General features: G+C 24.0%; 1 protein-coding gene across 1 annotated transcript in view; it reads right to left on the bottom strand.

Moving 5' to 3' along the window:
* Nucleotides 1-10564: 10564 nt before the first annotated feature.
* LOC117179399 (manganese-transporting ATPase 13A1) overlaps nucleotides 10565-13684 on the bottom strand; it is a 73406-nt gene continuing 70286 nt past the window's right edge. The window contains exons 13-14 of the mRNA XM_033371150.1: nucleotides 11519-11662; nucleotides 10565-11406 (exon numbers count right to left, since the gene is read on the bottom strand). Coding sequence (XP_033227041.1) covers nucleotides 11299-11406; nucleotides 11519-11662 — 252 coding nt within the window. The 3' untranslated portion in view covers nucleotides 10565-11298. The remainder of the gene's footprint in view (nucleotides 11407-11518; nucleotides 11663-13684) is intronic.

Raw genomic sequence — 13684 nt, forward strand, 5'->3', positions numbered from 1 at the left:
TAAAAATAACATTCTCTTTAATAATACTAGAAAGTTGCGGTTTTTCGAGAAATATTAAAGTTTTTGTTTACTTTTCACTTAAAGCGAGATAGAAATTAATGCAATTTAATTAACATAATTCCTTAAACAAATGATGATTATTATTTATAACCACCTTTCTATTTTTATTTTCCAATGCCTGTCAAATTTTCCCTCAGAATGAGGTAAAAATTAGTTCAAGTAAAGAAACATAATTGCTTAAATAAATTGTTTTCATTTTTAATAATATTACCTTTGAATAAAGCAAAAAATTTGAGGTTCTTTCTGAAATATTTAGATTTTTATGCACTTTTCACTTGGAGCGAGGTCAAAAATAATTAAATTGAACAAAAAAATTCTTTAAACAAATGATCATTGTTTATCACTATTTTCTCTCATAGTAATGCTAGATATTTGCGTTTTTTCTGAAATGTTCCTTTTTTTGTCAACGTTTTACTTAGAGTAACGCATCCATTGATTCAAGTTAACAAACATAATTGTTTAAAGAATTTATTTCTAATCATTTTTGTTACTGAAAATATCATTATTTAATTGAAAAATTGAATTATTTGGTTGTAAATGAATTTTATTATCAACGATTCATCATTTAGTTGAAAATTAATTTCTTTGATTAAAAATGCAATCATTTTGTTTAAAATTTAGTTTCTTTGTTAACAATTTCTTACCAAAAATACAACTATTCAATTTTTGGGTGAAAATTGACCTTTTTTAGTTTAAAATTGATGTATTTTGTTCTAAATTGATCGTTTTGGTAGAAAAGTAATCCTTTGGTTAAAAATTCAACTACATATTTGGTTTAAAATTAATGTTTATGTTGAAGATCCATCATTATACTTGAAAATTCATTTTTTTTCTTTAAAAAATTAGGTATTTTTTTCAAAATACTTTTTTTTTGTTGAACGTTAATTTTTTTAATTTAAAATTTAACTATTCCATCTTAAGTTGAAAAATTGCCTTCTTTAATTGTAAATTCAACTACATATCTGATTGAAAATTCATCTTTTTGGTAGGAAATTCAACTATTTGGTTTTAAATTTATTATTTATTTTTCTATTGGAGCTTCATTATTATAAGTTTACCTCTTCCGTTAACAATTTAACTATTTCACATTTGTTTGAAAATTTATCTTCTTTAGTTAAAAATTCAACTATTTGGTTCGAAATTCATACATTTTGTTAAAGACATCTTCTCGGTTAAAAATTAATTTTTTTGGATAGAGATTTCTCATTTTATTTGGAAATTCATTTAGGTTAAAACTTTAACAATTTTGTTGAAAGTTGTTTTTTTTTAATGAACTTGTTTCACTAGTGTTTGATCGAAAATTCAACTATTTTGTTAAAAATTCATTTCATTATTGAAGATGCATTATCATAGTTAAAAATGTATTTCTTTGGTTAAAAAATTAGATACCTATTTTGCTAAGTTCTTTTCTTGTTGAAAATTAAGTTTTTAACTGCAATTCTAATTAATCTGTTTTTTAATTAAAATTTATTTTTTTCAGTTGAAACTTCAACTAAATGGTTAAAAACTCATGTTTGGTCGAAAATTAAACTATTTGATTTAAAATTCATCTTTTATTGAAGATCCCTCATTATAGTTAAAATATTATTAATTTGGTTAAAAAATTAACTGAATATTATGTTGGAAGTTCTTTTCCTTATGGAAAATTAGTTTTTGTAATTGAAAATTTAAATTTTCTGCGTTTGGCTGAAAATGTATCTTCTTTAGTTGAAAATTCAACCTTTTAGTAAAAAAATTCATCATTAATTATTATAGTTGAAAATTTATATGGATTTTAAATTAGAATGATGAATCCTCCACAAAAAAAATGCATTTTCAACAAAGTTGTTCAAATTTCACCCAGTAGTTGAATAACAAACAAAATTAATTTTCAGCGAAAAATGTAATAGTTGATATTTAAACACAACAAAAATATTTTTATTTCAAATCAAAAACAGTTGGATTCAACCATTTTTCTTTTTATACGCTTTGCAATAAACTTCTTGTTGTAATTAAAAAAAAAAAATGTTTACGACTCATTTACAAAGGCCTAGTCCTCCCACATACTCCTAATAATTTCATTCTTTGTTTTTGTGTCTTGTTCAAGATAACTTTTTTGTTTAAATCATTTTCTTTTAATATTGGGAGAAGAACAATATTAATTCACTTTAAAAAAACACAAAACTATCAAAGAAAATTCTTGTTGAAGTTCACTTATTATTTGTTCATAACTAAAAAGTGAAAACAAATCTAAAGATTTCCGAAAAAAGTAGCTTTCTAGCATTACTCTAAGAGAAGATAGTTATAAACAATTTTCAAGCAATTTTTATGTTCACTTGCATTATTTATTGCTGTACTAAGTTATAAGTGGGTAAAAAGTTAAAATTTTTAAAAAGAAACCGCAATTTTCTAGCATTGATAAAGAATGAGATAGTTATGAACAATAATAATTTGCTTAAATAATTATTTTTGCTGAATTGAAATACTAATTATTAACTCACGCTAAGTAGAAATTCGATAAAAAGTCAAATTAGTTTGGAAAAAAACCGTGACTTTCTATCTCTGTTCTAAGAGAAAATTGATAAAAACAATAATAAATTGTTTAAACAATTTATTTAAAAATATAATTATTAGTATAAAGTAGTATTTTATATATTAGAAACAATTTGCATTAAAAAAAAGCATAATAAATCATAATTAGCGCCAGAAACTCGCAAACCCCATTTTTTCACTCATGCACAAAAAATTAGGTATGTTTTTCCTATGGGAAATACATGTCAAACTTCATGGGCTTTGGCACTACGTTTAAATATCATGTTTTTCGAAAAAAACAAAATTTATTTTTTTGTGAATTCAAACAAATCTCCGGGTGATATAAATGAAAACTCGAGAGAGAAATATTTAGAATGTTTCCTAAAGCTACGAAATAATGTTTTAAATGTGAAAAGACTTGCAATTTTCTTAGTTGAAAAAATTCGTAGCAAAGAAATTTATATTCTTCAAAATTCGAAAAGTATCTCAATTTTGAAAATCGAAAGTCTTTTAAGATCATTTTTTGTTTCCCAAGCTGACATAGTATTAAGTTTCTAAATTGAAATAATAAATTTTAGACGATAAATTCTAAAAATAAAAATGCCTCAATTAAAAATTTTAAAACGCTGCAATTGACGATTTATGTGCTCACGGATTTAAAAAATTCTTAAGATCCTGCAAATGTGAAACCTTCAAGATAAAAACAAAAAAATTGGAATATTCGAACTTTAAGCACCTGCAGTTTTGAAAACAATGATTTACTTTCAAGAATCTATAATTTCTAAGAAAAATTTGGTAGCACTATACTTATACAAAATACGCATGCCATTTTTAAAATAGTCGTTTTTTATATTTTATTTTAGAAAATAATTATATCTTGCACGTGCATAATTTTGTAAACACACGTGCCTTTTCCATATAAGCATTATTATTTCTAAACATAAATGTGATCACGAATATAAGGGTACGCTGACGCAATTAAGCATGTTGATCAGATCGGATATTTTCTCGAAGTCGTCATTTGTTGCTTCCGGTTTTATATTTTTTGTAAAATTGAAAATTGTCTCTATCGAAAATGGTAAACTTGTAAATTGTGACGGATGGAAATATTAAAAATGCCCCAATTTAAAATGGTAAAACTGTCCCAATTGAATTGTTTGTAAAATTGTATCAAATGAACATTTATTCAAGATATTATGTTGGAAATTTGACAATTGATAATTTTAAGATTTTCTGAATTGAAAATTCTAATAATATCTCAAATTAAAATGTTTGCAATTCAAATTTAAATATAAAATGTCGCCCAAGTTGACATTTATGCAGGAAATATAATTGCAAACTATACCAATTAAAATGGTAAAATGGTCATAATTAAAAGATGAAAAAATGAAGCTTATAAAATTGTCTTAATTATCAGGAATATTAAAAATGAACATTTAGTCAGAAAATATAGTTGGAAATTGTATAATTGAAAATGGTATATAGTAGTATAGTAAATGGTAATAGTAAGATTGCCTTATTTGAAAATTATAAAAATTTAAACTTCTTTTAATTGAATATGAAAAAATTTTAAACTATGACATTAAAAATTGTATAATCGTATTTATTGAAAATTGTGTTAATTAAACATTTGAAAACTTTCCCAATAGAAAATGGTAAAGTCTAATTTCAAAGTTGTAAAATTATCGCAATTGAAAATTATGAAAATGTTTAAATTCAAAACGGTAAAAACGAGCCAATTCAAAAATTTAAATCGTTTCAAATGAAAAACATTATTAAAAAATAGTGTAAAAATATTATTATATTCAAAAATAGAATTGAAAATTGGACAAATAAAAATAGTAAGATTGTTTGAATTGAAAATTGTGAAATTATTTCTATTTAAAGTTCTAAAAATATACATAAATTTAAAATGGTATGACTGTCCCAGTTGGAAATTGAATCTTTTAAAAATTGTGAAATTATCTTTATTGAAAATTCTAAAATTGTTCTATTGAAACTTGTCCTAATTGAATTTTTTTAAATTATATCAATTGAAAGTTATGAAAAGGATTAAATTCAAACCGGAAAAACTGTCCCAATTCATAAATTTTTAAATCGTCTAAAGTGAAAATTTATTCAGAAAATGCAATTTTAAACTGAAAAATTAAAATTGACAAAATTGTCTACATTAAAAATTATAAAATGATCTTAATTGAACATTCTAAAAATATATAGAAATTTAAAATAGTATGAATGTCCCATTTTAAAATTTAACTTGACTTAATTTTAAAATTATAAAATTGTTTTAACCGAAAATTGTCTTAATTGAAAATTATAAAAAATACCAAAATTACCATATGTAAATTATCCTAATTTAAAAAAAGTAAATTTTGAACTGAAAATTACAAAAATGTCACCATTTTAAATGGAAAAACTGTCCAAATTGAAAATGATAAAATTATCTCAAATGGACATTTATTCGAAAATACAATTTAAAATTGTATAAATAAAAATAGCAAAACTGACATAATTGAAAGCTAAAAAAATGAAAAAAATTTCTGAATTTATCATTTAAAAAATGTCCCAATTGAAAATTAAAAGTTCTCATTTGATAATTGTAAAATTATTCCAATTGAAATTTATGAAAATGCTTAAATTCAAAACGGCAAATATGTCCCAGTTAAAAACTTGAAAAAATGGTCCCAAATGAATATTTATTCAGAAGTTGCAATTGGGTTTGACAATTGAAAATTGTATCTATTGAAAATGAAAAAAGTTGTATTAATTGCAAATTGTCTTAATTGAAAATTTAAAAATGGTTTAAATTAAAAATGGTCTTCATTGAAAATTATAAAAATATTCCAAATGATAACATTAAAATTGTCTGAAATCGCCATTTATGCAGAAAATTTAAAATTGCTTTACTTGAAAATAGTAAAGTTTTATAGTGTTAAATTGAAAATATGCATTTAAAAAATTGTATACTCATATTCAATGAAAATTGTCACAATTGAAAATTTAAAAACTGTTCCAGTCGAAAATTGTGGAGTCTGGTTCGAAATTTATCAAATTATCTCAATTGAAAATTATGAAAATGTTTAAATTCAAAACAGCAAATCTGCCCTGATTAAAAAACTTCTAAATTTCCCCTATTTAACATTTTTTTAGGAAATACAATTGAAAATTGGAAAATTGAAAAAGGTAAAATTGTCTGAATTGAAAACTATAAAATTATCTCAATTAGAAATTATAAAAATATACATAAATTTAAAATGCCATGACTTTTATAACTGAAAATAATTGTAAAATTATTTTAATTAATAATTCTAAAATTGCTTGAATTAAAATCGTCTGAATTGAAAATTGTACAACTCTCTCAAATGAGTATACTAGAATTATCCCGTTTCAAAAAATTCAATTGTAAATTGTATGATTTATAAAATTGTCTAAATTAAAAAATTGTAACTTCTCTTATCTGAAAATTGTGAAATCATCTCTGGTTTTAATAAAAAATATTGTGAAACATTTTAATATATGCAATACCCATTACCTTCACTATTATTAAAACTTTAATTGGGTGATATAACAGTCTACAAACTAGATCATGTCATCTGGCAACCAACAAGAATTTAAAACCGTTATGTAAATACAAATAAATAAGTACGATACGTTGAGATCTTTATTATCCTTTTTTCTGCTTTAATATAATTCGTATGGAGAATAATTATTTTATTAATTTTTAAATTCAAACTTGAAAAAAAATCTTTCAAATTTCTTTTAAAAATACAAAATTGATAAAAAAAACTGATAATTAACAAGCAATTAAAAATTATAATAAAAAAGATGGAAAAAGATTGTAAGCATGATTACGCAAATATTTGAAAAGTCGAGTGCTAATTTATGACAATCACGAAAGCCGCTCGCATTCCATAAAAAGTTACGAGAGCTCATAATTCTTATCAAAGCGGTTTTGTTGTAAGAAAGAAAACAAGGGCAAAACTAACAATTTATGTTTTCGTAAATTTAAGGTATTCTTCATTCAGAAAGGAATATTTACATTTCTTGAATTTTGCAAGCGTTCGAAATATTTTATAATTTTTTCAATGATTTGTTGAAAAATAATGAATGCTTTAAAAATACTTCAAAATTTAGTTTATCGTTCTTGGAGGTAGTTTAATTATTTTATTGGAACTAGTAAAAAAAGGAATTAATTTTCAAAGATTGCCTTTAAGTTTTCAAATATTTTGAGTCAGAGTTTCATTAGTTTCATTTTATGGCATTAATCTTCGTTAATGATATTTTTATCTTCCAATAAATGTCTCTAAATCTAAATTTTCTGGAATGGAACTACCAGCGCAGGGATTAGATTTTTTTTAAAGTTATCTTTTAAAAAACCTGAAAAAGACCTGGAATTTGAAAATCAACATTCTGCAGAAACATTTTTTTACCATGTTTACCATGTTTACTATAATGATTTTTTTTCTTTAAAAAAATTTGACAAATTACATTTAAAAATTTTCTTAAATATATTAGAACCTATGAATTAATTAAGTACAACTACCATAAAAAATAATGAATAATTTCTTGAATTCGTTTTTAAAGTCAAAGAATTTGAATACCAAAAATATTCACTTTCTGTGAAAAAGGATAATGTTTCAGCAAAATACATGAATTCTCAACAAAATAGTTGAATATTTAACTAAAAAAAGATCAATTTTTACGGATGATTTCTTACCTAAAATGATGAGTCTTCAACTGCAATAGTTAAATTTGGAACAAAAAAAAATAATAATTTTTTAAATAAGGATACTTTCTACCAAAAAAGACAAACTTTCAACTAAAAAAGATAATTTGTCAACGAAAAATTGAAATCAAATTTTCCGTTAAAAAAAATAAAGAGATGAATTTTCGACAAGAAATTTTAGAATATTCAATTGAAACAGTTACATTTTTTCAAAAAAAAAAATAATTTTCAACTAAAAAATAGTTACATTTTAATACGAACTGATGGTTTTTCAACCAAATTGATGAATCATCAACTGGCTAAAATCATAAATCTTTAACGAGAATAATCGAATTTTTAACCGCAAAAATAAACCAAACAAGATAAATTATCATCTTAAAAAATATATGTTTTGAAATTTATGTTCAACCAAACAGTTAAAATTTTTACCAAAAAAGATGAGTTTAAAATCCAAAATGAAATATATTAAGATTCTCAATTTAAAAATATTAATTTCCCACAAAAAAAAACTAATTTTCAACCAAGTGATGAATTTTAAACTGAAATGATGAATCTTCGACTGAATTTTTAACAAATACAAAATTAATTTCCAAACAATAAGATTAATTCTCTAACAAAAAAAGACGATTTTTATACAAAATACATTAAGTTTGAACTAAAAAAAGACAAATTTAAAACAAAATAATTCATTTTTTAACTAAAAAGATCAGTTTTCAACCAAAAATGGAATAGTTAAACTTTGAGTGAAAAATAATAATTTTCCACGCAAAAAAAACAGTCAATAGTCATTTTTTAACACAAAAATTTAATTTCTACTGAAAAAGAAGATTTTTCAATCAAATACTTGAATGTTTAATGAAATGGTTAAATTTGCATCTAAAAATAACCATTTTCAACTAAACTGCTGTGTTTTCAACTCAAAATTAAAGACGAATTTTCAACAAAATACATAAAGTCCCCAACTAAACAAGATATTTTGTCAACCAAAAATTGAATAATCAAACTTTAAGTTAAAAAAATTAACGTTCAACCAAAGAATTAAATTTTTAGATAAAAACAAAATATACAACCAGAAAAAGAAATTATTTATCAAATAAAATGATGAATTTTCAACTAAAATTATGAATTTTTAACTAGAATAATTGAAAAGTGGGAGAATTAAATTTTCAGTTAACCTTTTTTTTCCACTAAAAAATATTTAACCAAAGTGATAAATTTTGAACTAAAATTATGAATTTTTAACTAGAATAATTGAAAAGTGGAATAATTAAATTTTCAGTTAACTTTTTTTTCCACCAAAAAATATTCAACCAAAGTGATAAATTTTGAACTAAAATGACTAATTTTTAACTGGAATGGATGAGTTTTTAAACAAAAAATATAAAATTTTAACAAAAGAATTAAAGTTTCGACAAAGTTGTTTTATTTTCAACCAAACTGATGAATATTCAACTACAATGACAAATATTTAGCTGGGATACTTTGATTTTCAACCAAAAATATGAAATTTCATTCGAGAATATTAATTTATAAAAAGATTAATTTTCTATCTAAAAATAACATTTTTAAACGAAATGAATTTTCAAATCAAAAAGACGAATATACAAACAAAACCACGAGTTTTTAACCAAGAAGATTAATCTTGAAGAAATTCTGAGAAGGATAAAGTTGCCAACCAAAAAATGAATAGTTCAATATTCCGTTGAAAAAGTTAACGATCAACCAAACATTAATATTTGTTGCTACAAAAAAAATAATGTTCAAAACAGTATTATTTTCAAGCAAAGTGATCAATTTCATCTAAAATGATAAACCATCAACTGGAATCGTTGAGATTTCAAACAATAAGATGAGTTTTCATCTAAAAAGAATAATTTGAAGAAAAAAAACGAATTTTGAACAAACAAAATTAATTTTCAGCTAAAAAAATAATAATTTGTCAACCAGAGAGATGAATTTTCAAATCAATTGATAGGACATTTACATTTTCAGCTACCATAAAATTATTTTCAAACGAAAAAAAAAGAACTAATATAATGTTCAAACAAAAAGATGAGTTTTTATCCAAGAAGGCTAATGTTGACGAAAAAAAAAGTTTTCAAAGTTATACATAAATTTTCAACTAAAAAAAAAGTTGTCAACCAAAAAATGAATACGTTAAATATTTAGTCAACAAAATTAAAGTTAATTTTTAACTTAACTAATGAAATATTCAATTGGAAGTTACATTTTCATCTACCTACAAATAATTTTTAAACGAAAAAAAAATGTTTGAAAAAATAGTTGCTTCTTCCAAGAAAGTGATGAATTAATTTTCAACTAAAATGATGAACTTTACCTAGAATAATTTCATTTTTAACCAAAAATATCGACAAAAAAACCGCTGCAACTAAAAAGTATAATTTTTCGAATAAAAATTGAATCGTTAAATTTTCAGTTAAAAAAAATAAATTAATATTCAACGAAAGAGCTCGATTCTCAATTAAAAGGGTAGAATATTCAACTACCAGATAGTCACATTTTCAGTTCGAAAAAATTAATTAAAAAAAAAACGTTAAAAACAGGGTTTAACTTTCAACTAATTAAATTTTCATTTTAAAAAATGTTAGAAGAAAAGTTTAGCAGTTGATATTCAAACCAAAAAATAGTTTAATTTTTGATCGAAAACAGTTGAGTTCAGCCTAAAAAGAGGAAATTTCAACTAAGAAAGATTTTTCAGCCAAGAAAGAGAAAAATTGAAAAGAAACTGTTGAATTTTTAAGTGAAAAGATGAATTTTCAACGAGATACTTCAATTTTTAACTAAAAACGATCAATTTTAATTGTAATTCAATTTCATATTACAATTAAGACCAAAAAATTAAACACGCTCTCAAAAAACTGTCATGCCTTTAAAAAATCTTCCCAGGCTTTTCCGGGTATATAAAAATTCCAACAATTCCAAATTTTTCAGGTAAAAAAACAAATTATGAAAAATTATAGAAAATCTATTATTAAGTTTGAAGTAATTGATTAATAAATTATTTATAATAATGTAGATAAATTATATACGTGTGAAATTTGGCAATAAAATAATTTCTTTTAACTTCAAAAAATGGTCAAATTTTGGTTTTAAAGCCAAAATTTAAGAAGGAAAATGACGATTTTTCAGGTCAATGATGAAGGTCATTTTAAACTTCAATTTATATTTTTCCCTCCTGTTACTATTTTTGATCTTTGAACCGAGTGAGTTAATTATTGCCGCTAAATAAAAAAGAAATCTCATTTTGATAAAACATCCGCACGAAGGAATGATGTTTATTAATCAGTAATAATCGCTGACTTACAATACAAATTATACAAATAAGATACATGTAATTCGACTTTATAAGACAACCTATTTATATTTTTACATTTCCATCGCATATACCGAAGGTATAAAGAGAAAGTATTTTCATTTACTTTTTACTGATTTTCCTTCATAACTCAGACTTTCAGTCGCTCGTATGTTACAGAATTCTACCTAATATTTAATTTCCAAACATACTTCAAATAATCACACAAAAAGCTGCAAAAATTCATTGTCCTCGCTCAAAGTGAGAAAAATCGTACACACACTATTTTCCAATACAAGTTACAAGTACAGAAATCATTATTAGTTCCAAATAAAGATGTATACTCTACACTTTCAAATTGTTTCAATAATTTCCTGCTTCGCTACGGAATGTATTAAAAAATGTTTACTTTCTGAGAATGAACTCGAGATTATTTATTTACAATTGGAGTGTCCTTCTCGGTATTAATTTAACTGCTCCCGAATAAACTCTTTTCTTCCTTCACAGAGAGTATTTTTTATGGACGATGTGCTTGTGCTATTGCTTTTAGATACCTAAGTGAGAAATAGTAAACTACTCGTATGAAATAAGACTGTCGATGTATGCGAAAAATAGGTAGATGAGCTCTTTAGTTTTCAGTAAGATCCTGATTATTGAATATGAAATTTGTTAAATAATCGCAATTTAATCACAGTTTTACGTGCTTTCCCTCGCCAAATAACCAGCGACAGATTCTGTCAACCAGATAAACCATCACGAAATTAGCTATTAGAATTTGAACTAAGGTTTTGCGGAACTGTAACAGAAAAAGAATTATTTTTATTTCCGTCCAAGCATGAACCACTTTATGATAATAATAATAATAATAATAATAATAATAATAATATATGCATTTTTTAAACACTCACTTCGCTTGGGAAATCCACAATTTCGAATTCGTAGGCAGTGTCGGGAATAAATCCAGACGCCAGGGCTAAAATGGCAACGGTACTTCCTACCAGAGAATAGAGGAGAGCTTTGTTTTCAAAAAGACTCTCCATAAAAGGTTGTCCCTAAAATTAATTATTTATTTATTGATTACATTTTTACAACATTTTTGTAATTCATGGTATCTTTTAGGGGCCGTATTTAAATTACGTAACAGATTGTAGGCCCTCTCTAAGACGCCCCCTCCCCCCAAACCCCCTGCAACAACACCGTAACAAAATATTTCTACCCCACCCCCCTCTCACTGTACGTAATTTCTAGTTTTGAAGAATTTTTTTCTAAACGATGCTAGCAGAACTTCAGTTTCAAAATTCCCTGATTTTGCCTTGACTAATTTTTCATTTTCCTTGATCATTATCATATAATCAAGTACGAGCATCATAATCTTGTAATACTTGTCATACAGAATAAGACAGTATTTCAGATATAAATTAAAAACTTATTAATTTTTTTTATACAATTAAATTTTGTTCTAGAATTTTCAACAAAACAAGATATTCCGAACAAAGTATCATAGTTTATATTTCAAACAAAAATGTTGAAATTTAAAAAAGAATTTTAGAAACAAAGACGAATTTTCAACAAATAAAGATCTTTCACTCAAGAAAGAAAAAAAACTTTGCAGGGTGGCCGTTTTAATTGACGAAATAAATTCCCGTTCATTTCCCGGTTCGCAAAATTTTTTCACTTTCATTGAAATTGAAAAAATGGAATACTAAAGCTTAAAAATTTACCACTTGAGGTAATAAAAAATGAGCTGCAAATGAAAACACTTCAAGTGGAACTGTTAAATTTTGAACTTTTAAAATTGAAATTAAAAAGTTTTTAATTACAAAATTTTGTATTTAAATGCTCAATAATTTACGCGTATAAAACTGAAGGTACTAATATTTTTCAATAAAAAAATATATAAATCTACGTTATCATTTTCAATGCTCTAAATTAAAAAATCAATCATTAAATTTTAAAACTTTCAAAATTACATAATTTTAAGGAATTTTAAGCTAGAAACATCAAATATTGAAAAATTGAAATTTTTTAAATTAAACACTTCTTAAATTAGATATTGGATTATTTTCTTTTTAAACAGTTTAAACATCCTTGGAAAGCTTCAAAATTTTATTTCAAAATCTTGAGAAATCTAGAAGTTGTTTTAAATAGGCTTTAAATTTAAAATTATTTTGGAAATTTTTTCAGCACTTCTAAATATCTGTCAAAATGAATTGAATTTCTTATACAATTTTCAGAAAATCCTGCAAATTTTAGAACATTTCTTTAAAATTTGGATGTATAAATAACAATTGAACATTTTAAATTTGTAAGCGAAATTTGAGTAGTTTTAAGAGATATGTAGACGTTTTGAAAAGATTCAAACCTAATGTAAAAATTGAAATGATAGCCTAATATAAAACAAAATGTAGATTTTCGCAGATTTTAAACAAAAAAATTTAATTCTTTTCAAAAGAATTGTGAAAGGCTTCAAAAGCATAAAGACATTTTCTTAAGATTCCTAGGAAAATTAAAAATAATTTTCCATTCTGACAAATTATTTTAAGAGAATATTTAAAATGTTTTTCAAAGATTTAAACAAAGTTTTCAAAAGAGATTCTAGATCTTTAACCTTTTTAAAACACCTAACTATCTCTTACAATTACTCAAACCTTTTCTATAAATGTTCATTTGTAAAGAAAGCTTTGGCAAATCATATTAACCCTTAAACGGCCAAAACGCCACTACCGGTACACTGCTTTTCAACGGCCAATAACTAAGACTATTCGACACTAGAAAAAATTGAGGCACATATATTTTTATTGCTTAAGATCTCTTTCCGACGGTGCCAATGAAATTCCTCAAAAAATTTATTTATTATCCCAAAATGCAGTTTAAACAAAAAAAAAACGTGATTTTTCGTGCCTATTTTTTTGTGAACCATTTACCAAAGCTTTTCGAGTCCGTAATTAACCTGGAATCTCACTAACGGGTGAGATCCGTTGAAATCATTTTGATCCTGCTGTTTCAGAATGTAATTTTGAGAAACAATGTAAGCAGCAATACATGTTGCAATCAATGCAAAATCTAGTAGTCCT

Source organism: Belonocnema kinseyi, chromosome 1, assembly GCF_010883055.1.
Source record: "Belonocnema kinseyi isolate 2016_QV_RU_SX_M_011 chromosome 1, B_treatae_v1, whole genome shotgun sequence".
Taxonomy (NCBI): Eukaryota; Metazoa; Arthropoda; class Insecta; order Hymenoptera; family Cynipidae; genus Belonocnema; species Belonocnema kinseyi.